This window comes from Hyperolius riggenbachi, chromosome 12 (assembly GCF_040937935.1).
Source record: "Hyperolius riggenbachi isolate aHypRig1 chromosome 12, aHypRig1.pri, whole genome shotgun sequence".
In the NCBI taxonomy this organism is placed as follows: domain Eukaryota; kingdom Metazoa; phylum Chordata; class Amphibia; order Anura; family Hyperoliidae; genus Hyperolius; species Hyperolius riggenbachi.
The window spans coordinates 64,889,812-64,914,046 of NC_090657.1; the positions used below are offsets into that span (position 1 = coordinate 64,889,812).

The window sequence follows — 24,235 nt, forward strand, 5'->3', positions numbered from 1 at the left end:
ATATCTAGCATCAAACTGACCAAGCCCAAAGATAATAAGAGTCAATGAGAACAACAGATTGGGCTTGGTCCTGCCTGTCCTGCCTGCAAGAATCTCTTTATCTTAATTGGTACAAAAGGCTTTGGAAATGGTTTACGGAATTACACAAAAATAATAAAAGAAAACCACCACAAACTAACTTTCCAGGTGCAGAAAATCATTCAAGGGGGATTATAAGTGAAGACTATTCAAAAATAAATTGGGGAAAAAAAAAAAAAAAAAGACATGGAATGGTATTAAAACACACCTGGAACTGAGAGGGAATTGGAGGCTGATAATTTTTTTTTCTCTTTTAAACAATGCACACTGCCTGGCTGTTTTTTCTGACTGAAGTCTGACTAGATAAGCTACATGCTTGTTTCAGGTGGGTGACTCAGATACTACTGCAGCCACAGGGATCAGCAGAACTGCCAGGCAACTGGAATTGTTTAAAAGGAAATAGATATGGCAGCTACCATATACCCCTCAGCTCAGGTGTCCTTTAATCCTTTAGCAGCCAATTTATTTAGAGGCTTGCAAGTTCTCCAGACCAATTTATTTTAGCACTTTTTCTATTTCTTATTTGTTACATTTCCCTGCTTCTAATTAGTACATCTGTAATGTGTATTTATGGCCACTTGTCACTAGGGGGCAGTGTTAGAGTGAGACAATAACAGAGGACTTCTGCTTTCAGTTTCTATATATTCTGCTACTAGAGAGAGATCAAAGCATTCCAAGAATTTACAGCACAACAAATTCTGCCGACTGAAGTCAAAAGCAGTGCACTTCTCTCAAAAAAGCTAACACTATTGAAGCTGCTGATGGGTTAATGTTATTTAATATGATGGATGGCCTCAATTACTAATAGGACAGTTTAGAAGGGCTGGTGTCAACCTATGCATACAGGTATGTCTGCTGGTATATTTATGTGCTGCTTGAACAAACTAGAAAAGGAACCATGAAATATACAGGGGGATTGATGAGGCATCCATGGCTTACCATATATTTGCAAATACGTGCAAATAATGCCTGTTCTTCATTGCAACTAGAACACGTCCGATGTCTGTCTGCAGTACCTCCTCTGTGCCTCCAATGCCCCCCTCGCTGTCACCTCTGTTCCCCTCTGCCTTCATTGTCCCCCTCTGTGCTACCTCTGCCCATGTGTCATCTCTGTCTCCGTTCCCTCAGTGTCTCCATCTGTGCCACTACTGTGTACCTCTGCCTTCACTGTGTCCCTCTGCACCACCTCTGATCTCTGTCCCCCTTTTTGCCTCCTCCTGTGTCCCTTTATCCAGGGCTGGATATAAGGTCTGCTTTAAAATGTGTAAGCAGAATTTGGAACTCTCTATATAGTATAGTGTACAACAGCAAAATGCCATTTTACTGAGTTTAAAAAAAATTCTTAGAATTTTCTAAAACTGATTTTCTCAAAAACTATAAGGTCTATTTGCAAAACATTTTTTTGATTTGTTCCATTTTTGAGCTGTTCGTAAAGGCGGGTCGGTCGTAAGTCAGGGACTGCATGTACACCCAAATTTGTATAGTATTATAAGGTGTTACAAATACATTACAGGCCTGTTTAGAAGAAGTCTCATCTTACCACAATTCCGGCATGCATTCCCCTGTCCTTCAGAAACAGCAGGTCCATCCCTTCCACATTTTTTCTCCTTCCTCTCCTCCTCCGGAGTGCAGACTCCTCCCTGCGCAGGCTGCCATTCACTATCTGGCCTGTCACAGGATGGATCAGACCGGCCTGCAGGATCCCAGATAGGTCCATGCCCAGAGATCCCTGCAGCCCTCCTATCCCGGCCAGCTTGGGCGAGCTGCTGCTGAGGGAATAGGCCGAGCTGCTGGCTGCTGTCTGCTCTCTGCACAGCTCCATGGCAGTCTCTCTCCAGCCGTTAATGGCGGCAGCGCTCCTTCCGTGAGATGGAGTGAGATGCTGGACGAGGCGGGGCTTAACATCCGACCGCTCGCCATCAAACTCAAACGGTCTTCTGGGCTTGCGCTCATCATTCGAGAATGCCGGGGCGGTTATCGCCTCCTGCAATTGTAAACAGCGTGAAATCATTTTGCAGAATTACTTTACTCAAAATCTTTTTCATGTACTTTCATTAAAATAACTTTTTCATTTAGTAATTGTGTAAATTTTAAATATTAATATTTAAGCCAGCAGGTGGCAGTCTTAACCCTCCCTCTACTGATGCCTAACCCTCAACCCTCCCTTTACCAATGCCTACCCCTCAACCCTCTCCTCTACCGATGCCTAACCCTCAACCCTCCCTCTACCGATGCCTAACCCTCCTTTTACCAATGCCTAACCCTCAAACTTCCCTCTACCGATGCCTAACCCTCAACCCTCCCTTTACCAATGCCTACCCCTCAACCCTCCAGCTACCGATGCCTAACCCTCAACCCTCCTTCTACCGATGCCTAATACTTAACCCCTCCTCTACTGATGCCTAACCCTTAACCCTCCCTCTACCTATGCCTAGCCCTCAATCCTCCCTCTATCGATGCCTATCCCTCAACCCTCCCTCTACCGAAGCCTAACCCTCAACCCTCCCTCTACCGATTTCTACCCCTCAACCCTCCCTCTACCGATTCCTACCCCTCAACCCTCCCTCTACCGATTCCTACCCCTCAACCCTCCCTCTACCGATGCCTAACCCTCAACCCTCCCTCTACTGATGCCTAACCCTCAACCCTCCCTTTACCAATGCCTACCGCTCAACCCTCCCTCTACCGATGCCTAACCCTTAACCCTCCCTCGACCGATGCCTAACCCTCAACCCTCCCTCTACTGATGCCTAACCCTCAACCCTCCCTCTACTGATGCCTAACCATTAACCCTCCCTCTACTGATGCCTAACCCTCAACCCTCCCTCTAGTGATGCCTAACCCTCAACCCTACTTTTACCAATGCCTACCCCTTAACTTTCCCTCTACCGATGCCTAACCCTCAACCCTCTCGCTACCAATGCCTAACCCTCAACCCTCCCTCTACTGATGCCTAACCCTCAACCCTCCCTCTACTGATGCCTAACCATCAACCCTCCCTCTACTGATGCCTAACCCTCAACCCTCCCTCTACTGATGCCTAACCCTCAACCCTACTTTTACCAATGCCTACCCCTTAACTTTCCCTCTACCGATGCCTAACCCTCAACCCTCTCGCTACCAATGCCTAACCCTCAACCCTCCAGCTACCGATGCCTAACCCTCAACCATCCTTCTACCGATGCCTAATACTTAACCCTCCCTCTACTGATGCCTAATACTTAACCCTCCCTTTACCGATGCCTAACCCTCAACCCTCCCTCTACCTATGCCTAACCCTCAATCCTCCCTCTATCAATGCCTAACCCTTAACCCTCCCTCTACCGATGCCTATCCCTCAACCCTCCCTCTACCGAAGCCTAACCCTCAACCCTCCCTCTACCGAAGCCTAACCCTCAATCCTCCCTCTACCGAAGCCTAACCCTTAACCCTCCCTCTACCAATGCCTATCCCTCCTCAACCCTCCCTCTACCGATGCCTAACCCTCAACTCTCCCTCTACCGATGCCTAACCCTCAACTCTCCCTCTACTAATACTTAACCCTCAACCCTCCCTCTACCGATGCCTAACCCTTCACCCCCCCCCTCCAAGTAAGCATAACCCTCAGCTACCCCCCACTGCAAAGCCTAAACCTTAAGCTCCCACCCGCTGCAAAGCCACACCCACTATGTAATGGCACAATTTGCATAGCAGGAAGCCTTTGTACACACTATTTTATCGGGCAAATCAGTGCACCTAAATTTACTCCAGATGCCGTAAATTGTGGCTTTTATAAAGGGCACCTATAGCGTTGCCTTTCTTTCCTGTGGTGCTTTTTTTACCTGGCTTTGCAGAGATACTGCTTCTGCCTCATAACCAAGGCTTTGCAGGATCAATTCTGGCTTACTCCAAATGTATTCAGCTGCCTGAAACTTACACTTTACTTCTGAATGTGATTTCACCTGTTAAGCTCCCACAGACAGCAGCGAGTGCGTGAGCAGAAAAAAATAATATGTTCAGTTATACACAACAGCATCCCTGCTGATAGAGGCAAAGGAATGTAAGATGACATTAGGGTCAGACCATGTAGTGCACGGGAACACCACTTTGGCTACAGCTGCTTCCTGACGGGAAATCAGCGGCTACTTGCAGGCATTTTTTCTAAGCCAAGCCCTATGAAGAAATGTATGCTGTGCCTATTACACAACTGATTATAGGAATATTAGAACAGGATACATTTTGCCATAATGCCCCTTCAAAGTACCCCAAACCTGGTTTCAAACAAATTACTTTTCATAATGTTTTATTAGTGGTGCTGTAAGAGGAAGTGTCAGTTCTTCCTGTTCCCTGGTCGTTCTTAGTTACGCCCACTCCACGGGCCGTTAATAGTTCCTGAAATGTATGTATTACTGCACATAGCTGTATTAGTACACTATCATTCTGACCTCAATTACCACAAGCCCGCACACAGCAGTAATACATACATTTCAGGAACTATTAACGGCGACTGGAGGGGGCGGAACTAGGATCAAGCAGAGAGGAGGAAGAACTGACACTTTCTCCCCGCCCGTCATCCACATTCTGCTCAGTTAAATATTACGGCTGAGCAGAACACAGGGGGTGTCGGAGAAGGAGGATGGTGCTGTGACACATATGTCACAGCACCACTAATAAAACCGTATGAAAAGTAAATAATTCAAAACCCGGTTCAGGGGTACTTTAATTGTGAAATATCTGTGAGTGGAATAACCACAGGCAGCGCCCATATTGCCCTCCTCATAGCTAGTGCTGGCCTCACCTTGTGCACATGTGAGCTGCTCGGGGAGCCATTGCTGTAGGCTTGTGCTTCTGAAGTGCTGTAGTTGCTCCTCACCGATGTATTGCTGTGTAACACTGACGGGACCATGCACTGTGCTTCAAACTGCTGGCTAGACGACGGCCATTTTCCCTTCAACACTGAATGGCAAATGTTGTCTATCCGGTTAATGATCACTCGATCCTATAAAGTGGGAGCAAACAATAAAGAGGCACCGTAGTGACAAAGGGACATGCAGTACATTATTAAGGATACGCCCTTTTATGGTAACTTTCCTGGTTTCAGCATCATAAACACTTCCTATATCTATATATTGGGTATGTAACCCCACCGTCCCCAGTGATGTTTAGCCTAGGTTGTTTAGCTATGTGGCATTCTCCTCCCAGAGCATTCTGGGAGACCGAGCATTATTTTTACTGGCTTCGGAATTCTCAAGAACAAACATTCTGCAGAGCTGCATCTGATAGGACTTAAGATGTCGCCGCCTGTGATAAATTTCAGATTGTAAAACAGGATCAGAAAAGATTTTACAATGGACAAACACTAATTTAAAAATGAATATTGTTAAAAATAATGTTTTAGTAATGCACACAGTAAAAAAGTTGCAAAAACTGGGGCTTTAGACAAACTAAACTTGTACTATGTATTTGCCTGAAATGTTCCTGAAAAGAAAAGGTAAAGAGAAGGTAGGGGATAAACACCTTGGGCCATTCAGAGAAGGAATAGAGGGTCTTCTCCTGAAGAAGCTGAGCTATGGTGGGGGCTCGGCCATCGTGGAAGTCCTGCGTGGCTTCCCTCGACGTGGACATCGGGCAGCTTTTTACTTCTTCTGGATATTTATCAAGAAGATCTATAAAACACAAAGACCAGAAAGCATTACAAGAAAAACAATGCAATGAGTAAGAAGGAAGAACTCCCATCACAGTCTCTCATATAATGGAGCAGAGTGGTCTGTACATGCAGATCAGCACCCATGTCAAATATATAACATTGCATTCTTTCCTTATTTCATTAATTTTTATCTTTTGATTTTCTTTTAGGTCATAGACTCAAAATTACTGCTGAAATGATTAATCAGTTTTTATATAACCAGTTTTTGTATCTTGCTTAAAGAGTAATGATGTGAAATTATTCTCATTTATTTCCAAGCTGAGAGTGACCTAACCGATAGCCGAAAAATTTTAGCAAGCACATTAGCTAAAGGGACTCCGAGCAGTGCAGAAACTATGGAAAGATGCATATCATTTTAAAGCTCTCTTTCTCCTTTTTCCAATGATATATAAACTGTCGCCCTACGCCTTTTAGTTTTCGCTATTTTCGCGATTGAAATTGCCGCGGCCGTGATTTCGATCGCGAAAATAGAGAAAACTAAAAGGCGTAGGGCGACGATTTAGGTGTTGCCAGAAAGAGAGCTTTAAAATGATCTCCATCTTTCCATAGTTACTTGTATTACACAGGACGACACTTTCCCCAGTGTCAGCAGCTCCATTCAGCAGAATGGAGCTGCTGACTTTAGGAAAAAGTCGCCCTGTGTAATACAATGTAACTATGGAAAGATGGATATCATTTTAAAGCTCTCTTTCTCCTCTTTCTGGCGACACCTAAATCGTCACCCTACGCCTTTTAGTTTTCTCTATTTTCGCGATCGAAATCACGGCCCCGGCAATTTCAATCGCGAAAATAGCGAAAACTAAAAGGCATAGGGCGACGGTTTATATATCATTGGAAAGAGGAGAAAGAGAGCTTTAAAATGATGTGCATCTTTCCATAGTTTCTGCACTGCTCGGAGTCCCTTTAATACTTGGCTGAGGTCTCCTAGTATGACTCATAGGTTAGAAAGAGAAACTGAAAGCAGATTACATTTCAGAAATTATTTCTGATGATGTAATTTGCTATGACATACGCGTATGTTAATTAGCAGGAGGAGTTAGTCTCATTTTCTGTTTAACACTATAAGATAGAGGTAACAAGACAGAACTCTATGCTGTTGCTCTGCTACGTTATACGCTCTTAGGAACTGGCATGCATTTCATGCAATATATTTTGGTGGACATTCTAATATGTTAGCAGATATCTTAGCAATAGGCATCTTAATCATATCCTTTTTATATGCAATTTTTGTATATTCTCTGTACATTATCACAAGAATACATTATATTTAGTGATAATTCTCTTGTCTGTGTGTTCTAATTATTTCAATCTGGGATATACTGAAACAAATCTATATGCAAGCTTTCAGTGGCTTAACACCCATTGATATTAACAGCTGGAAGCTGTAACGCTAAATTATGAGTTGCACTTCTTATCTGTTAGTAATCCTTTATAAAGTATAGGAGCTGGCACCCAGTATAATAAGTTAGAACTCTACTGAAGAAAAAGTGCAGAGATAAATCCTACAACACCACCAGGAAATGCAGCCTACTTAGAACAGAGAGGAACACAGAATGAACAGGAAATCACAATACCATAGAGATCACTGCAGCATAGAACAGACAGTAACATCTTGTGGTTGCTCTACTATACTGCAGTTTAAATTAATTCTGTTGATACCAACATGTCCACCTTGTTTCAGCCTCCAGTCCTGCCTACACATGCGAACAGGGCAGAAAGCGCTCCTATAGTAATAACTCCCTACATGATGTCTCTAGAACAGTGTTTCTCAACATTGTATTGGTATGTACCCCTTTTAAAACCCTGTACTCACCAAGTACCCCCATAATAGTAAACATTATCACAAGTACCCCTTGACAAATACTGTATATATTTAATCGTAGTACATGTTAATTGGTTCTAAACAATTTCCAAGCATTTACTATTGCTTTAATTACCGGTAATTAAAATGCTAATTTGGTGTTGTTTAACCATTTCAGCCCGCGGGTATTTTTCACCTTATGCATCAGAGCAATCTTCACCTCCCATTTATTCGCCAATAACTTTAACACTACTTATCACAATGAATTGATCTATATCTTGTTTTTTCCACCACCAATTAGGCTTTTTTTGGGTACATTTTGCAAAGAATTAATTTTTTTTTATTAATGCATCTTAACAGGATTAATAAGAAAAAATATGGAAAAAATTCATTATTTCTCAGTTTTCGTCCATTATAGCTTTAAAATAATCCATGCTACCATAATTAAAAACTATGTATTGTATTTGTCCGTTTGTCTCGGTTATTACACCATTTACATTTTGTCCCTATCACAATGTATGGCGCCAATATTTTATTTGGAAATAAAGGTGAATTTTTTTCGGTTTTGCATCCATCACTATTTACAAGCTTATAATTTAAAAAATGTTCGTACTATACCACCTTCACATGCATATTTAAAAACTTTAGACCCTTAGGTAACTATTTATGCTTTTGGGTTTTTTTTATTGTAATTTTTTTTTCCATTAAACATTTTATTTGGGTAATTTTTTGGTGTGGGAAATAAACAGTTAATTTTAAATGTTAAAATGTGTGCGAGTTCCCTTCAAAAATGTTTGTAGATGTAGTTTAACTATTTGGCCAAAAGATGGCCACCTTGAGGTTTTTTTTTTTTTTTAATCTTGTGCTTCTCGCTAACTGGAAGCACAAGGAGGACAGGGAAACTTTTTTTTTTTGGCAGAAAGACTGCAGCCTCTGGTAAGAGACCATTGTTTTTTCTGCTGGGGATTTTGATCAGTGATCGGGAACCATGTTCCCGTTCACTGATCACAGGGCTACCGGGGAACACACGGCACCGCAGCAGAGCAGCCAGCCGCCTGGACGTGAGGATCACGTCTAGGCGGCTGAAATGGTTAAAAAAGTTCAGACCCTTAGGTAACTATTTATGTTTTGTTTTTGTTTATTTTTTAATTGTAATTTTTATTTTTTTCCATTCAAAATTTTATTTGGGTAATTTTTGGTGTGGGACATAAATCGTTAATTTTAAATGTAATGTATGTTTATTTCATGTAAAATGTATGTAGATGTAGTTTTACTATTTGGCCACAAAATGGCCACAGTCAAAAAAAAATTTTTAATCCTGGAAGTGAACGCTCTCGCTTCTAGAAAGCGTAAAGACTATGGGAAACTTTTTTTTTATTAGAAAGACAGCAGTTTCTGATAAGAAGCCATTGGTCTTTCTACCGGGACTTAGATCAATGAAGGGGAACCATGTTCCCGGGGGGTGGGGGGGCAACATGTCCCACGCGCAGCAGCGATAGAGCAGCCGTGACAATCACGTTCAGGCGGCATAAATGGTTAAATAAGATTTATCATTTTCTAAAACTCTAAATTTGTTATTCTTGGTTAAAGAGAATCTGTATTGTTAAAATCGCACAAAAGTAAACATACCAGTGCGTTAGGGGACATCTCCTATTACCCTCTGTCACAATTTCGCCGCTCCTCGCCGCATTAAAAGTGGTTAAAAACAGTTTTAAAAAGTTTGTTTATAAACAAACAAAATGGCCACCAAAACAGGAAGTAGGTTGATGTACTGTATGTCCACACATAGAAAATACAACCATACACAAGCAGGCTGTATACAGCCTTCCTTTTGAATCTCAAGAGATCATTTGTGTGTTTCTTTCTCCCTGCAGTTCTCATGCACTGAAGTTTCAGGCTGCTCTTTTTTCTCCTGCAAACAGCTTTGCCCTTGTCTGTAATTCTTCAGTATGTGAAAGCCCAGCCAGCTCAGAGGACGATTTATCCAGCTTGTAAAAGATAAGAGAGAAGAGAGAAGCTGCTCTAATCTAAATAATACACAGGCAGTGTGCATAGAGGGGCCTGGAAGGGGGAATTCATAGCAGAACCACAACACTGAAGAACTTGGCAGCCTTCCAGACACAGACTGACAAGTCTGACAAGAGAAAGATACATTGATTTATTACAGAGACTGTGATAGCAGAAAGTGCTGCAGTAAGCCAGAACACATTGGAATAGCTTTTGGAACTTGTAGGATGATAAAAAACAGGATGCAATTTTTGTTACGGAGTCTCTTTAAGTACATCACGTACATCACGTACATCACGTACATCACGTTAAGTATCCCCATGAACTATCAGAAGTAATCCCTGGGGTACGCGTAGCACATGTTGAGAACCTAGGCTCTAGAAGACTCCAGTCTATGGCATTTTATCACAGATTATAGCACCAGACAGATAACAGATAAAGGACTGTAGAAAAGCTAGTGTGAGTTGCTTTATTTTTAGGATACAATCTGTGGGGCAGAGAGGACAAAACTGCCCTCTGTCACTGCAGGTTTTAATGACCCATCACAGATGGAAGACTGCTCAACCACAGAAGGTGAGTATTGTAGGAATCTAACTTAGACACTGAAGCGAAAAAAAATTGATATAATGAATTGGTTGTGTAGTACAGATAATTACTAGAACAAAGAAAATATTTTCATATTTTTATTTTCAGTTATACAGTGTTTTTTATAACATTACATAATTCGCTAATATTTTCAGTTTACACACTACTCAGCATTCTAAATGATTTTACAGAGTAGGCTAGTGAACTTTGACTTGTCCTCTGCATAGAAAAAGAAAATACAGTGACTGACAGTTGAGATAACAAGCTTCAGAAGACTGAGCTCTCTGCGACTTTGAAAGTCTTGGAGCTCAATGGCTCTTTTGCATAGATAAATGAAGTTTCTTAACTCTTCCTGTACTGGAAACAATATTAGACTTATGGGTCTGCTCCTAATGTTTTATTTCTTAGCTGTACTACACATACAAATAATTATATCATAATTTTTTTTTCACTTCAGTGTCTCTTTAAATGTGCAAACTTCAGACAGCACACACGTAGTGAGGATGTACAGGCAGTGTAAGGAAACAAAGCTGGTTTCTGGCCCTCCTTATGCTCAAATGCCAGTTATACCATCCATAATGGGGCCACAGTTTAGCAGCTGGCATAAATGTGGGAGAAAGGTGTTAAAGGGTACCTTTAGTGAAAAACACAGAGCCTGACATGTAAAGTTCTTTGTAAATTCTGCCTGGTAGGTCTCAGCATTAATATCTCACCCACTGGTGCGTAATTCATTACACAGGTGAAGCTTTGCCCCCACCATCGACAAGACAGTTGCAATGCTTTTTTTCCCCAAACTTTGGCCACCCCCACCTGCGTTGTCACGGCCTTCCCCCACAGCTTAATAGCCAAAAATTAGGCAGAGGCTGTCACACTAGGGGCAGGCCGCACCAACGCGGCTAGGGGTGGCCAGAGCTTCAGAAGACATTCAAGAAAAAAATACCACAGCAAGTTTGCTGAAGATGGGTGCAGAGTGTCTTACATTGATAAATTAAGGGCGAGTGGGTGAATTATTAACCCCCAAGACCCACCGATCCTGGCAGCATTAAAGGAATATTGTGGGGGGGGGGGGGGGGGGGAGAAAATGAGTTGAACTTACCAGGGGCTTTTAATGCCCACATAGGTTATCCTACGTGCTTTTGTCCTAAAGTAATGTCACCTGTGAAAAAATCACAAGTGACCCCCAGCTCACAGTACAAAGTTGCTAGGATCTGCCACTGCATGATTATTGTATCATCAAATTCATTCCGAAATCTAGGAGAGCTGCTTTATATATGGACAGAAATGCATACAGAATTTTCCTCACCAAAGTCACAGGATCCTGCAGGAATACATCCCTGCTGTGTGTAAAGTCTTGTGCGGACATATGAGAACTATCAGGAATTGCGACTCCTCCTGTGACAGTGTGGGCCAAGGCTCTACATACACATTGCTAGCCTCCAGGCTAAGGACACACTGTTGCTATGGAGGAGGGCCGACAGAGTAGCACAGAGCCTATGGGGCGAGTGGGGAGAACAATGCCGTCAGCCAGAGCTCGGCCTCAGACGATCTACCAATTTCTGGCAGGGGCTTCGAAGGGGTTCAATGGTCGCTGTACACACGCTAGACTGTCCGCCTTGGCCAAAAAAGGTCTAGTGTGTGTACAAGGCTTTTATCACATGCAAATAGTGTTTAAAGTGGACCTGAACTCTTGCACAGGACAGAAGGAAAATGTAGAGAAATGCACCCTGTATATATTTAGAGAGTTTAGCCTGTCTAATTCCCCCTCATGTGTGACTAATCACAACTGTAATTTGATCCTCCCCTGTGTCACGTGACTGCCTGTTGTGTATCTTTTAGAGCAGAGAGGAGTTCTGAGTTCAGGTCCGCTTTGAAGCACAACTTCTGGGGCACTGCGCAATGTAACGGATAAGCTTCAGAACAAAGTGAAATGCAATCTCGATTTACTCTTTCAGTACCTTTTCAAGAAAGGTTATCATGGTGTAGCTAATCTTTTATCATGGCGGAAGTTCTGTAAATAGCTCCACTTTCCAGTGTTAGTGTACTTATACTGAAGGGGGACTAAAAGGCTTTAAAAGGAGCTCTGATCGATAATGCAAGGTAGCTATAATTAGCTCTATTTTCAGATGCTGGCAAAGTACTGGCATGGGATTCACACTATCCAGATGAAGAAAATACTCTTCATGAAGCTTTGTACACACGTTATGCTAAGCTTGGCTGAGGCAGCCAAAGGAAAACGATTGAGAAGTAGGTTTCTTCCAGTAAAATGCACTATAAATTACTTTTCTCCTTTGTTGCTGTCCCTTACAGTAGTTAGTAGAAAAAAACAGATATATCCAGGCACATTGCCTCTAGTTAGGACATTAAATAAATGATTAAGGAAAGGGAGGTGCTGAAGGGGGTGTGGCCAGAAAACAGCAAAAATCTATTAACCCTTCGCACTCTCGCATGCAAATGTTCAAACAAATGCATTCACAGATTCACTCATCCAGGCACCACTGTTATCCCTACAGCTAAGTTAAAGCCGGGGTCTTAGTTCACAGAAGAATGCATTCCTATGCTTAGTCACATATATAGCTCCCTTGTGCGATTGGTAAGATGCACTATCTGTCCCAGGAGAGGACGTCAGGATGTGTGCTCCTAATCCATTGATAGGTTTGATGCAATGAATGTGTTTGCATGTCTGCACTATGCATGTTACAGGGCCAGAGTTAGGACACCTATGGTTACCTGGGTACTTCTGCGCAGTATAGGTGACTAAGCATAAGAATGCATTCTTCTGTGAACTAAGACCCCAGCTTTTAACTTAGCTGTAGGAATAACAGTGGTGCCTGGATGAGTGAATCTGTGAATGCATTTGTTTGAACATTTGCATGCGAGAGTGCGAAGGGTTAATAGATTTTTGCTGTTTTCTGGCCACACCCCCTTCAGCACCTCCCTTTCCTTAATCATTTATTTCATTTCCTAACTAGAGGCGATGCGCCTGGATATATCGTTTTTTTCTTGTTACTGACCCCTGTGGCTAGGGTTTTAATTCAGTGCACTCCCTCCTTCCCCTGTGTTTGTCAGCATGCACACAGCTTATGCTGGTGTATGTGCATGGTGTGCATGGATACATTACGTTAGCTCCCTTGTGCGATTGGTAAGATGCGCTATCTGTCCCAGGAGAGGAAGTTAGGATGTGTGCTCCTAATCCCTAGATAGGTTTAATGCAATGAATGTTTGCATGTCTGCACTATGCATGTTACAGGGCCAGAATTAGGACACCTATGTTTACCTGGGTACTTCTGCGCAGTATAGGTGACTAAGCATAAGAATGCATTCTTCTGTGAACTAAGACCCCGGCTTTTAACTTAGCTGTAGGGATAACAGTGGTGCCTGGATAAGTGAATCTGTGAATGCATTTGTTTGAACATTTGCATGCGAGAGTGCGAAGGGTTAATAGATTTTTAGAGTAGTTAGTAGAAATCTGACAGAACTGAAAGGTTTTTGACTAGTCCATTTCCTCACGGGAGATTCTCAGTAATTTATTTAATCTTTACAGATGCACTTCAAGGAGAGGATCTATACAAAGATGCAGGCCATCCTCCCCATCAGTTTGCAGACTATTCTGGCAGTTGGACTGAGCAACTGCCGTTCACTATAGTGCTTTTGAAAATAAAGAAAACCGTGAGAATCCCCCATGAGGATAAAACTTGTCAGTTCTGTCAAGATTTCTACTGCCTACTGTAAGGGACAGCAACATAGGAGAAAAGTAATTTATAGTACATTTTACTCTGGGAGAAATATACTTCTTATTTATGTCATATTTTCATGCATTTTAGATTTTAATTGTAATTTTTCATTATAAAGGAATCTGCCAGAGAACGATGCCGCAATCTGCCCAATCATAATTTTGATTAAAACTATCAGTTGCATGGGATAAAAAGAACTCGCTTGAAAGGGGGGCGGTAGGATAAACTGCGGTAGACTTCAGGACAACTGACAACTAAGCTGTATCCTTGTGAAGGGACTTGCTAGCTCAGTGTACAATTCAATTTCCATTCAACTTCAGGAGTAGCTGGGCTCAGTACAGCCCCCTTACAGCGGACCTGAACTCAGAACTTCCTCTCTGCTCTAAAAGATAAACAACAGCATAACAACCTTCAAAGAAAAAACATTTCTTTGTTGCAGCTGATACAAATCCTGCTATAAATCTGTAGCGAGTCTACTTCTTGCTTTCATGGAAGCAGGCAAATGATTAACACCCTGTTTTTACAAATAAGCTGCTCTGCCCAGGCAGCCAGCTGACACAGCTGAGAGATCAAATTACACAGGTGCTTAGTCACCGATGAGGGGGAATTAGGCTAAAATCTCTAGATACATACAGGGTGCATTTTTCTGTTTCCTTCTGTGCTGTGCAAGAGCTAATTTAATGAACATACCCATTACTTACGTTGGTAAAGGTACATACTATGCAGCTTTACCACCAGTTGGTTTACAAGAATCCACTACAAGATCACTTGTAAGATATTAGTTGGGTTTGAAGTCTTCTTAGAACAATTAGAGTATTACTGTGAAATTAAGTAGAGCCTTCTGTTAGAGTATTGACTCAGCTTATGTGTCCACCAGTATCAGTTCTAAACTGCAGGTTCTGACTTCTAAATCCAGATACTGCCACAATTCTTGCCATTCTCTGATTGGTACACACACAAAAGAGGGTAAACAGGTCCTATGATCAAAGTTTATTCTACTTTGTCAAAAATCATCCCCCCCCCCCCCAAAAAAAAAAAAATCTCCCGTGGTGCACTAGACACGCTGAAAGATTCAAAAGCTACTGCGAAGAGGTAGGTTCTTCTCCCTGTCTTCTCCAATTAAAATTCCACAGGCAATCTGTCAGAGAAGGAGAGAACAGTGGTATTGTGGGAAAACCTGCTGGGGGGACTTCAGCAGGCTCTAGATTGAGGGCAACACCTAGAGGCCTGCATTATTTCCCATAATTCCCCCATCCGCGCACCTCCTGATTGCGCTCCCTTGCACAGTACGAAAAATCTTTACTGTGCATGCAACAGAACACTCTCGGCGATGGGAGCATGATCGAGGACGCTCGTGGCCATGCAAGTGCAGTGGCCCGTCGGCTAAAAGAGGGTCGCTGCGGGGGACTGGAGGAACACTTAGCGAGAGCGCAGGCACAGGGTGCCTGCAGGGGGCTAGAAGCCCCAGGTATGTTAAACTTGTTTTTTGTTTTTTTTTTTACTTCGGTTTGGGCTTCCTGTAATGCTGGTGACTAGTATGACTGGTGGCAGCTTCCTAACCCCCCCCCCCCCCCTGTCGGCAGCCTCTACACGCTCCCCCTTCCTCTGCAGTCACAGTGACACGATCCATGTCATAGAGGCGTAATGGCAATCTCCACCACTGCTACGCCTCTCTTTGTTCTAGTTGGCAGTCAATGGATGCCAACATTTCTGGAAGCATTTTCTGTACTACTCACCAGACATAATCACTTACCTACACTTCACTTTTCAACAAATGTAAAAATGGGCAAATCAAAGTCACAAACTGACAGAGTTTACTTTCAATTAATAACTAGGAAAAAAATGCCACAACTGCAAACTTTGCCAAACACATTTAGCCCCTCCAGATATCATTATCGCTCTAGTTCTTCATGCTTCTACTTCTGTGTTAGGTCCATAGAAAGCACTGTGTAAAAACATACAAGTATACAAGTACCAATGTGAATTACAACATGTCAATGATCAATACACTTCATAACCCAAATGCTTACCTTTACATAGATACTCCTCCTCATTCTCCGTCTTAACCTCACATTCTTCCAATTTTAAATTTCCATCAGAAGTAGATTTTGATCCCTCAGCGACTTCCTCTTCTGAGTTTTTCATTCTTAATTCCTCACCATTTTGCTTTAATAATCCAGAAAGCATCTGGCCAGTTTTGTACCTCAGCTCTGAGTCTTTATCTTCCAAAGGAAGAGCAGTGCACTCTTGGTCTAACTTCAACACATCATCCTGCATACTCAAGTCCTTTACTTTGTGCTCTTCAAGGCCTTCTTCCAAAGGAAGATCCTTCATGTCATCCAATTCTTTCTGCCATTTGACAATAGGGTCATCTTTTATTTCCTGCAGTTCAGCTCCCCAGTCCACTTTATCTTCCACTGGAAGATGGCTACATGTTGGGCTCTCTGGACTCTCTCTCAATAGGCTACAGTCTTTGTCCTCGTTTACATTGGGGCTCAAAGTTGAATGTTCATCGTAGGTTTTGTCCAGAAACTCCAGATCAAGACCTAAGGACTGCTCAGCAGTCTGGCCAAGATCAGTACAAAAATGGTTATCATTTAAAGTCTCAGTGTCCCTCTGCCCTATGCTTTGATGTTCATCCTCCTCTGCTGATAAACTTATATGGTTCTCATGGGTGTTAAACGGTTTGCCCAAGTTAGTATCTTGCACTTCCAAAAGGTCCTCCTGCTCACTGGTGCCCAGAAAGCAGTCTCTAGAAACAGGTTCCTCACTTTGTGATAAGTTGTCCACCTTGGTCTTACTCAGAGAGTAGTCAGTCGGCTCAGACTTTTCTTCCAAGTTCAGGAAAGTGTCCCGAATTAGGGAGCTCTGTTCACTAGTACTAGCTTGAAGAAGAGAGCTACTGCACGCCTTCTTGTCATACATCATACATATGAGAGAGTCAGGCACAGAACAGTCATCATTATTTGCCAATATCTCGCCAACTTGGGAGGGAAAGTTTCCTCCATCTTTAGAAGTGCAAATGGGCCTTTGGATTGGTTCTTCCACAGCTTCGATTTTAATCTCATTTTCAGCCTCCACCTTGGCTGCATCAAATGTCCTTTCTAAGTGGCAAATAGCAGGTTCATAAATCTTGGAAGCCAGCTGGTAGTGGCAGCACATGTTGTCGCCACTGCTTCTCTTATGCTGAGAGTAATTTCTGTAGGCATCTAGAAAGGACAGCTGAGAATCGTTCATAATGTAGTAATCTGTGCGGCTTAGTCCATGCTTTGCAGTTCCAATGAGGAGGTCTCTATCATGTTTCCCGCACTCCCACCACACAGGTAGATAAAGGCTAGGCCTACAAAGCTTGAGGCGCTCATTTAGCTGAGGGTGTCTGAGGACCTGTTCCCGAACCTTACGGAGCAGTTCAATACGATATAATGTTCTTGCTGCGCGCTCTTCTGTTATCGGATCCAGGTAAATTGAGGGATCAGCAGAGCCTGCAGAAATAAAACAGACAGGGCATGTATTCAGTTATTAATGGTTATTCAGGATTTGGAAAGGCCAAATACAGACCATCAAGTCAAAACAGGATCAAAGATGAACCCCAGGAACAATTTAAAATAATCACTGTATTCCCAGATGCCTAACCCTGCCCATTCCAACCACCCCCCTTCTTCTACCCTGCTACTAGTGCCTACTGAAAAATAGTCACTGATTTTTTTACTTGCAGATGGCCACCTGCAAGTGAACTGCTACCTTAAAGGGGACGTTAACAGAGAGGGATATGGATGTTTCCTTTTAAACAATACCAGTTGCCTTGCTGTTCTGCTGATCTCCGAGTGCCATAGTGGTTGAAACACAGATCTGAAACAAGCATGCAGCTAATCCAGTCTGACTCCAGTCAGAGCACCTGATCTGCATACTTGTTCAGGGGCTGTGCATGAAAGCATTAGAGACACAGGATCAGCAGGAGAGTCAGGCAACTGGTATTATTTTAAAAGGAAAAATCCATATCCTTCTCAGTTTAGGTTCCCTTTAAATTTAGCTGCCATGCAGACAAATCTTTTTCATCAGTACACAAGAGTGTTTCTCAGCCCCACAGTGTTTTATAGCCTCTAATTAGTTAGCAGTGAAAGTTACACAGTTCCAAACTGCAGAGAACTGGATGAACATATGTTTATCTCATCATTTTACATGTGATTTCAGATAATTCCACTTCCCTTACTTCTAGATGTTAGACAGGAGGATTCTAAGAGCAGTAAGCTGGCTATACCTAAATCACACGTTCCTTTAAAACAAAAGGTTTTGTTCTCCTCTTACCATCGTCTTTTCGGAGAGGGAGGCGGCACACATTCCTGCACATAGCTACAAAGCTGTGGAAGTATTTCTCTAAGCTCTCATCTGTCTTCTTATCCAGACGTGATAATGCACGGAATTGCGTCCAATCAAATAGCTTCTTATCTGAGTCAAATATAACTCCGAAAGACGACACTGTTCGATAGAAATCAGCTTGCTCCCTTCTTGTCCACCTATAAAATGAAACAGTATCGAGGTCTTTAGTAAGTAAGAGACAACTTCCCAGTATACTGGTGTATATAGGCAATGTACAGTAATATCACAGCAGCCATAGTGGTGGCACGTGACCAAAGGCAATCACAACAATAAAAGCTGATGATTTTAACGAGAGCCCGAGTCAAATTTGACAACATAAGAAAGGTTTTATGAGGCATAACCATAATCTCTGCAGTGTTCATTACAGATATCCTACTACCTAATTCCGATATAAAAATATAAATGTTTACCAATATTCTACTAACACCTTACTTAACCATATTCTCATATGAGCCCTCCCTCTATTGATGCCTAACCCTATCGGATCCCCCGCCACAAAATTTGCTGATATTTACGCCTGACCCTAATCCACTCTCACACAAGCACTACCTCTACTGATGCCAACCCTAGCCAATTCCCCCCCACCCCCAGAAAAATACCTAACCCTAACTGACCAGACAACCAAAGCAGTCTTCACCCACCCTCCCGCCAGAAAGTAGCTTTGGTGGGTCGCAGTACAAAAATGCAAAAATGGAGGGCGATGGAGAACGGGTGGAGCAGTGGGCACGAGGAGAGCCCACCGGACATGCCTGCTCCCACCATTTTTAATTTTTGTTAAGGTATCCTTTAAGTGTTTACTGTATGGAGAGAGCTGCATTAATTAGACACTTTGATCTGGCTAAACAGAACACAAAGCAGTACATTTCTTCAGCAACTATATGTGTAATAAAGACACTTCATTGTGTGCTGTGCAAGAGTTTGGTCCGCTTTACCCTGCTAAATAGCTTGGCTTTACAGGCTATAGTTTTATTTGAAAAAATTATATTCAGTAGCCTTACAGATTAAATAAATTTAATAAAAAAATTAAAAAGTTCTATAAGGTAAAAAATTAAGGGCTTGGTTTATACTGGCAGCCGTTTATTTTCATATACATACAATATGTTGGATACATTTTTACCATCGCTAACTCCGGTAACCCAAGAATTGCTTCAGGCAAAGCACAATGCAGCTTTACCCTTAGCGGTACGGTTTTGGGTCTGACACCGACTCACTGCATAGTAACTAGTGGATCATGAATACTGTAGATAGTTTCTATTTGTTCTGGAGTACAGAGAGATTATACCCGAGGCAACTTGAAACTTAAGTGTAAACTCGGCAGAGAACTGCGGCATGTCGAGGTGGCTGCGACCGCGCTCAGATCTCACTCCTGGGGCGGCGGGGGGGCGCCTGCACATGGTTGGTACCAGGAGCTAACAAGCGCCCGGACGGTGAAGGAGAGCAGCTGACAGGCGGTGACGTCACCACTTGTCAGCTGTCCATGTGAAAGGGGGGCGCCTGTACACTGTTGGTACCGGGAGCTAACAAGCGCCCGGACGGTGAGGGAGAGCAGCTGACAGGCGGTGACGTCACCACTTGTCAGCTACCCGTGTGAAAGGGCCCTTACTGAGTGCCACCTTTTGTAAACACAAATACACCACTGAATACCTTTTCTGCATTTCCTTCACAATGGGGTCAATCTCTGCCCTCCGGACCATTTCCTCTTGCAACCAATAGCTATGGTTAGTCGGAGCCAGAATCTCCGGCCGAGAGATCTCCTTGCGGGTGCAGCGTTGGTAGACGGTGATCAGCCGCCGCAGTCTGGCAGTCAGGGCTGAAGCAACGGGCCACAGGAGTTTGTCTGACTCAGGGCTATCCTGGGCTTCAGACACCATAGGAAACATGAGCAACAGACAGCAAAACAACACAAAGCGGGAAACAATCATGTGACAGAATAACATATCCTCCTACTGCTCAATAAGATAATGCTAACGTTAGGTGTGGTGTCACAGCTCATAGCCTCACCTGCAACGCTTTCCTCCTCCACAGGTTCCATACTGGTCTCCGGGACCTTCGGGCTCTCCTACAATGACAAATATTTTAACAATAATACTAATTACTTGGTACTGGCAGAATTCCTCAGGTTATGGCGCTTTCACACCAAAAATCGCAAAAAACAACCACGTTCTGCATTTTGCATTTTTCACTATGTTGGTCTCAATAGAACAGCAAGAAAAATGCAGCAGAACTACGATTGCCTTTTTAGAAAATCGAAAATGCATTCAGTATGAAAGCATTCCCACGATTCCAGTTGTAAATTTACTGTACTTGTGTTCGGAAAATCACAAGCCTTTTCGAAAACAAGACAGAACGCAGATGGTGTAAAAGGCTGTTTGGGGTCCGATCCAATTTTTGAAACACATACAGTTTGCTGATCGCAAGAATTTCACTGAACACACAATCCGAATAGATGAGCCCTACTACCTTATATAGTGTTAGTGAAAGCTGCTGAACAGCTATTGGTGCCCTCAAATCAAGCCTGATAATCCCTATACTGTTAGCAAGCACTGCTGTATCAGAAGATACAAAATAGGGACAGAAAGTTATCAGTCCCCCAGCATCTACTGTTTGCATAGCCAGATGAGAGGGTCACAATCAGGGCCAGGCTGAGGTAGAGGCGAGAGAGGCTCCAGCCTCAGGGCGCAGTGTAGGAGGGGGCGCACAATTCACTCAGCTTTCATTCCACTATTGTGTTTGAAGCAGAGAAATAAGAACAAGGGATACATGGCAGAGACTGCAAGCCAGATAACTAGAGCACTGAAGGACCTTGTCCCTGCTCTGCCCATTTACACTTAATTCTCCCCCATTTATACTAAAAACTCCTCCATTTATACTAAATACGTCCCCACTTATTCTAAATACTCCCCCACTTATACTAAATACTCCCCCACTTATACTAAATACTCCCCCACTTATACTAAATACTCCCCCACTTATATTAAATACTTCCAATTTTATACTAAAAACTCCCCCATTTATACTACATACGTCTGCATTTATTCTAAATACTCCCTAATTTATACTAAATACTCCCCTATTTATACTAAATACTCCCCCATTCATACTAAGTACTCCCCCATTTATACTAAATACTTCCAATTTTATACTACAAAAACTCCCCCATTTATACTAAATACGTCCCCATTTATTCTAAATACTCCCCGATTTATACTTACTACTCCCCCACTTATACTTACTACTCCCCCACTTATACTTACTACTCCCCCACTTATACTAAATACTCCCTCACTTATACTAAATACTCCCTCACTTATACTAAATACTCCCCCACTTATACTAAATACTCCCCCACTTATACCAAATACTCCCCCACTTATACCAAATACTCCCCCACTTATACCAAATACTCCCTCATTTATACTAAATACTCCCCCATTTATACTAAATACTCCCCCATTTATACTAAATACTCCCCCATTTATACTAAATACTTCCAATTTTATACTAAAAACTCCCCCATTTATACTAAAAACTCCCCCATTTATACTAAATACTCCCCCATTTATACTAAATACTCCCCCATTTATACTAAATACTCCCCCATTTATACTAAATACTCCCCCTTGTACTAAATACTACCCCATTTATACTAAATACTCCCCCATTTATACTAAATATTCCCCATTTATACTAAATACTCCCCCATTTATACTTCATACTCCCCCATTTATACTTCATACTACCCCCATTTATACTTAATTCTCCCCCATTTTTACTTAATTCTCCCCCATTTATACTTAATATTCCCCATTTATACTTAATATTCCCCATTTATACTTCATACTCCCCCATTTATACTTCATACTCCCCCATTTATACTTAATACCCCCCACACCCTTATACTAAATACTCAGCCATTTATACAAAATACTCAGCCATTTATACTTAATTCTCCCCCATTTATACTAAATACTCCCCCATTTATACTAAATACTCCTCTTATACTTATACTAAATATTCCCCCATTTATACTAAATACTCCCCCATTTATACTAAATACTCCCCCATTTATACTAAATACTCCTCTTATACTTATACTAAATATTCCCCCATTTATACTAAATACTCCCCCATTTATACTAAATACTCCCCCATTTATACTAAATACCCCCCCCCCACCCTTATACTAAACACTCCCCCATTTATACAAAATACTCAGCCATTTATACTTAATTCTCCCCCATTTATACTAAATACTTCCCCATTTATACTAAATACTCCCCCATTTATACTAAATACCCCCCCCTGTACTAAATATTCCCCCATTTATACTTAATATTTCACCATTTATACTTAATATTCCACCATTTATACTTAATATTCCACCATTTATACTAAATACTCCCCCATTGTCAGAACTGATAGTGCTGATTCAGGTTCAGGAATCAGACCAATGAAAATGTGTACTGCTGTCTGGTTGCATGGGGTGGGTCATCACCTGTTGATAAGAGCAGTGGCTCCTTACCTACAGCAGTTTCACCAATAAATCCCCATCTACTGTTGTATAGCCAGAGAGGTGCAGTAGAGCAGACCTGATCAGGCTTGGCTATTTACGCCAGAGTAAAAAGCCACTAGTGAGCTTGCACTGACAAGGGGATTTTCGGGGCTGCCAGTGCTGGATCCCTGAGGGGGACGGGGGAAGCCTTTTTAGGGCCTAGAGGCTTTCCCCTCCCGAGAGGAGTACTCGCTAGGGGAACTTTCTTTCCCCATCGGGTACACTTTAAATAGAACCAGGACCACTTTCTTACCTCCTGTTCCACCTCCTGCACCACCTCCTGCGGCTGCTTTGCTTCATTGTTCTCTTCTTTTTCGGTAACCGGCCTTCACAAAATAAAAGCAACGGCACCATCATTCTACAGGTTCCATATACGGTACATCATGCTTATTTTTTATTTAAGGACACCAATCATTTGCAAGACTGAACACAGTCACTTACCTCTCTACCAGTTCATTAACGGCATCATTAACCCCATCAGCCGACAAGGAGCTCTCATCTGGCATGCCCACTTTTTCCAGGAAGCAGAGGGCAGGATCTGCTCGCATGGCATGGTAACGCTCATATCCTATAGAGGGCAGCGATGGGCACATGACACAAAGACACAGTCATTGGTGGGCTCCATTATTGTAGATATATCATAAAAATAAATATTTATCAATACAAAGTGACACCAGGTAACCAACGTGTGCGCGTGTGTGTGCGTGTGTGTGTGTGTGTGTGTGTGCTGGGGGGCTACTTCTCTGAAGACGTGTATGTGGAGGTGAGTATTAACCGTATAAACTTCCTGAAGAAGATAGCTCTACTCCCTACCTTTTGTTTCTATTTACATTAGGGAATGAAAATATACTATAGATGGTCCAAGTAGCAAGCTATGTATTATATTTTTGGAATATAAGATGCTCCGGGACTATAAGACACACCAAGGTTTACAGGGCAAAAAAAAAATTTATACTAAAACTGGTGCGGCTATGGTCCAGGAGCGTTTTGTAGATGTTCTTCACCAATTATGGTTTCCCCTTGTACCTCCTGTGTCCTAACACCCCGAGGTAGGGATCTTTACAGTGTAGTGCCAATGTTGTACAGATGCGTCACCAGCCTCCTGGCTAGCGATGTGTCTGTTGCTATGGAGAGGGGTGGAGGGGAAAATGAGCAGATTTTGTTGTGCAGCAATACATCTCACACACTGCAGAGCCATTAGATGATACAGGAAGGAACCCAACACTGGGTGGTATACCTACCATGCTTATAAACACCAAGCAGCAGCGACTTGTCAGCTTCAGCATCCCACCACTCCACAGGTATCTCTACATAATCTATGTCCGGTAACAGGACATCCAAGTCTCTGAAATAGAAGGCAGAACGTCACGGGAGGTCCTATAACCAACGGGTAAAAAATGAGAGGATAGAACACAAGG

At 42.5% G+C, this 24,235-nt stretch overlaps 1 protein-coding gene across 4 annotated transcripts in view; it reads right to left on the bottom strand.

Annotated features, from left to right (window-relative positions):
- The window catches only part of CHD6 (chromodomain helicase DNA binding protein 6), a 188,861-nt gene that overhangs the window by 23,907 nt on the left and 140,719 nt on the right, over window positions 1–24,235 (bottom strand). For all 4 annotated transcript variants that reach the window (XM_068264246.1, XM_068264244.1, XM_068264245.1 and 1 more), the window contains 10 exons: window positions 24,059–24,162; window positions 23,259–23,385; window positions 23,071–23,143; window positions 20,267–20,324; window positions 19,910–20,123; window positions 18,194–18,402; window positions 15,919–17,370; window positions 5,575–5,723; window positions 4,856–5,056; window positions 1,619–2,062 (listed from right to left, as the gene is read on the bottom strand). In XM_068264246.1, the coding sequence (XP_068120347.1) occupies window positions 1,619–2,062; window positions 4,856–5,056; window positions 5,575–5,723; window positions 15,919–17,370; window positions 18,194–18,402; window positions 19,910–20,123; window positions 20,267–20,324; window positions 23,071–23,143; window positions 23,259–23,385; window positions 24,059–24,162 (3,031 nt within the window). The remainder of the gene's footprint in view (window positions 1–1,618; window positions 2,063–4,855; window positions 5,057–5,574; window positions 5,724–15,918; window positions 17,371–18,193; window positions 18,403–19,909; window positions 20,124–20,266; window positions 20,325–23,070; window positions 23,144–23,258; window positions 23,386–24,058; window positions 24,163–24,235) is intronic.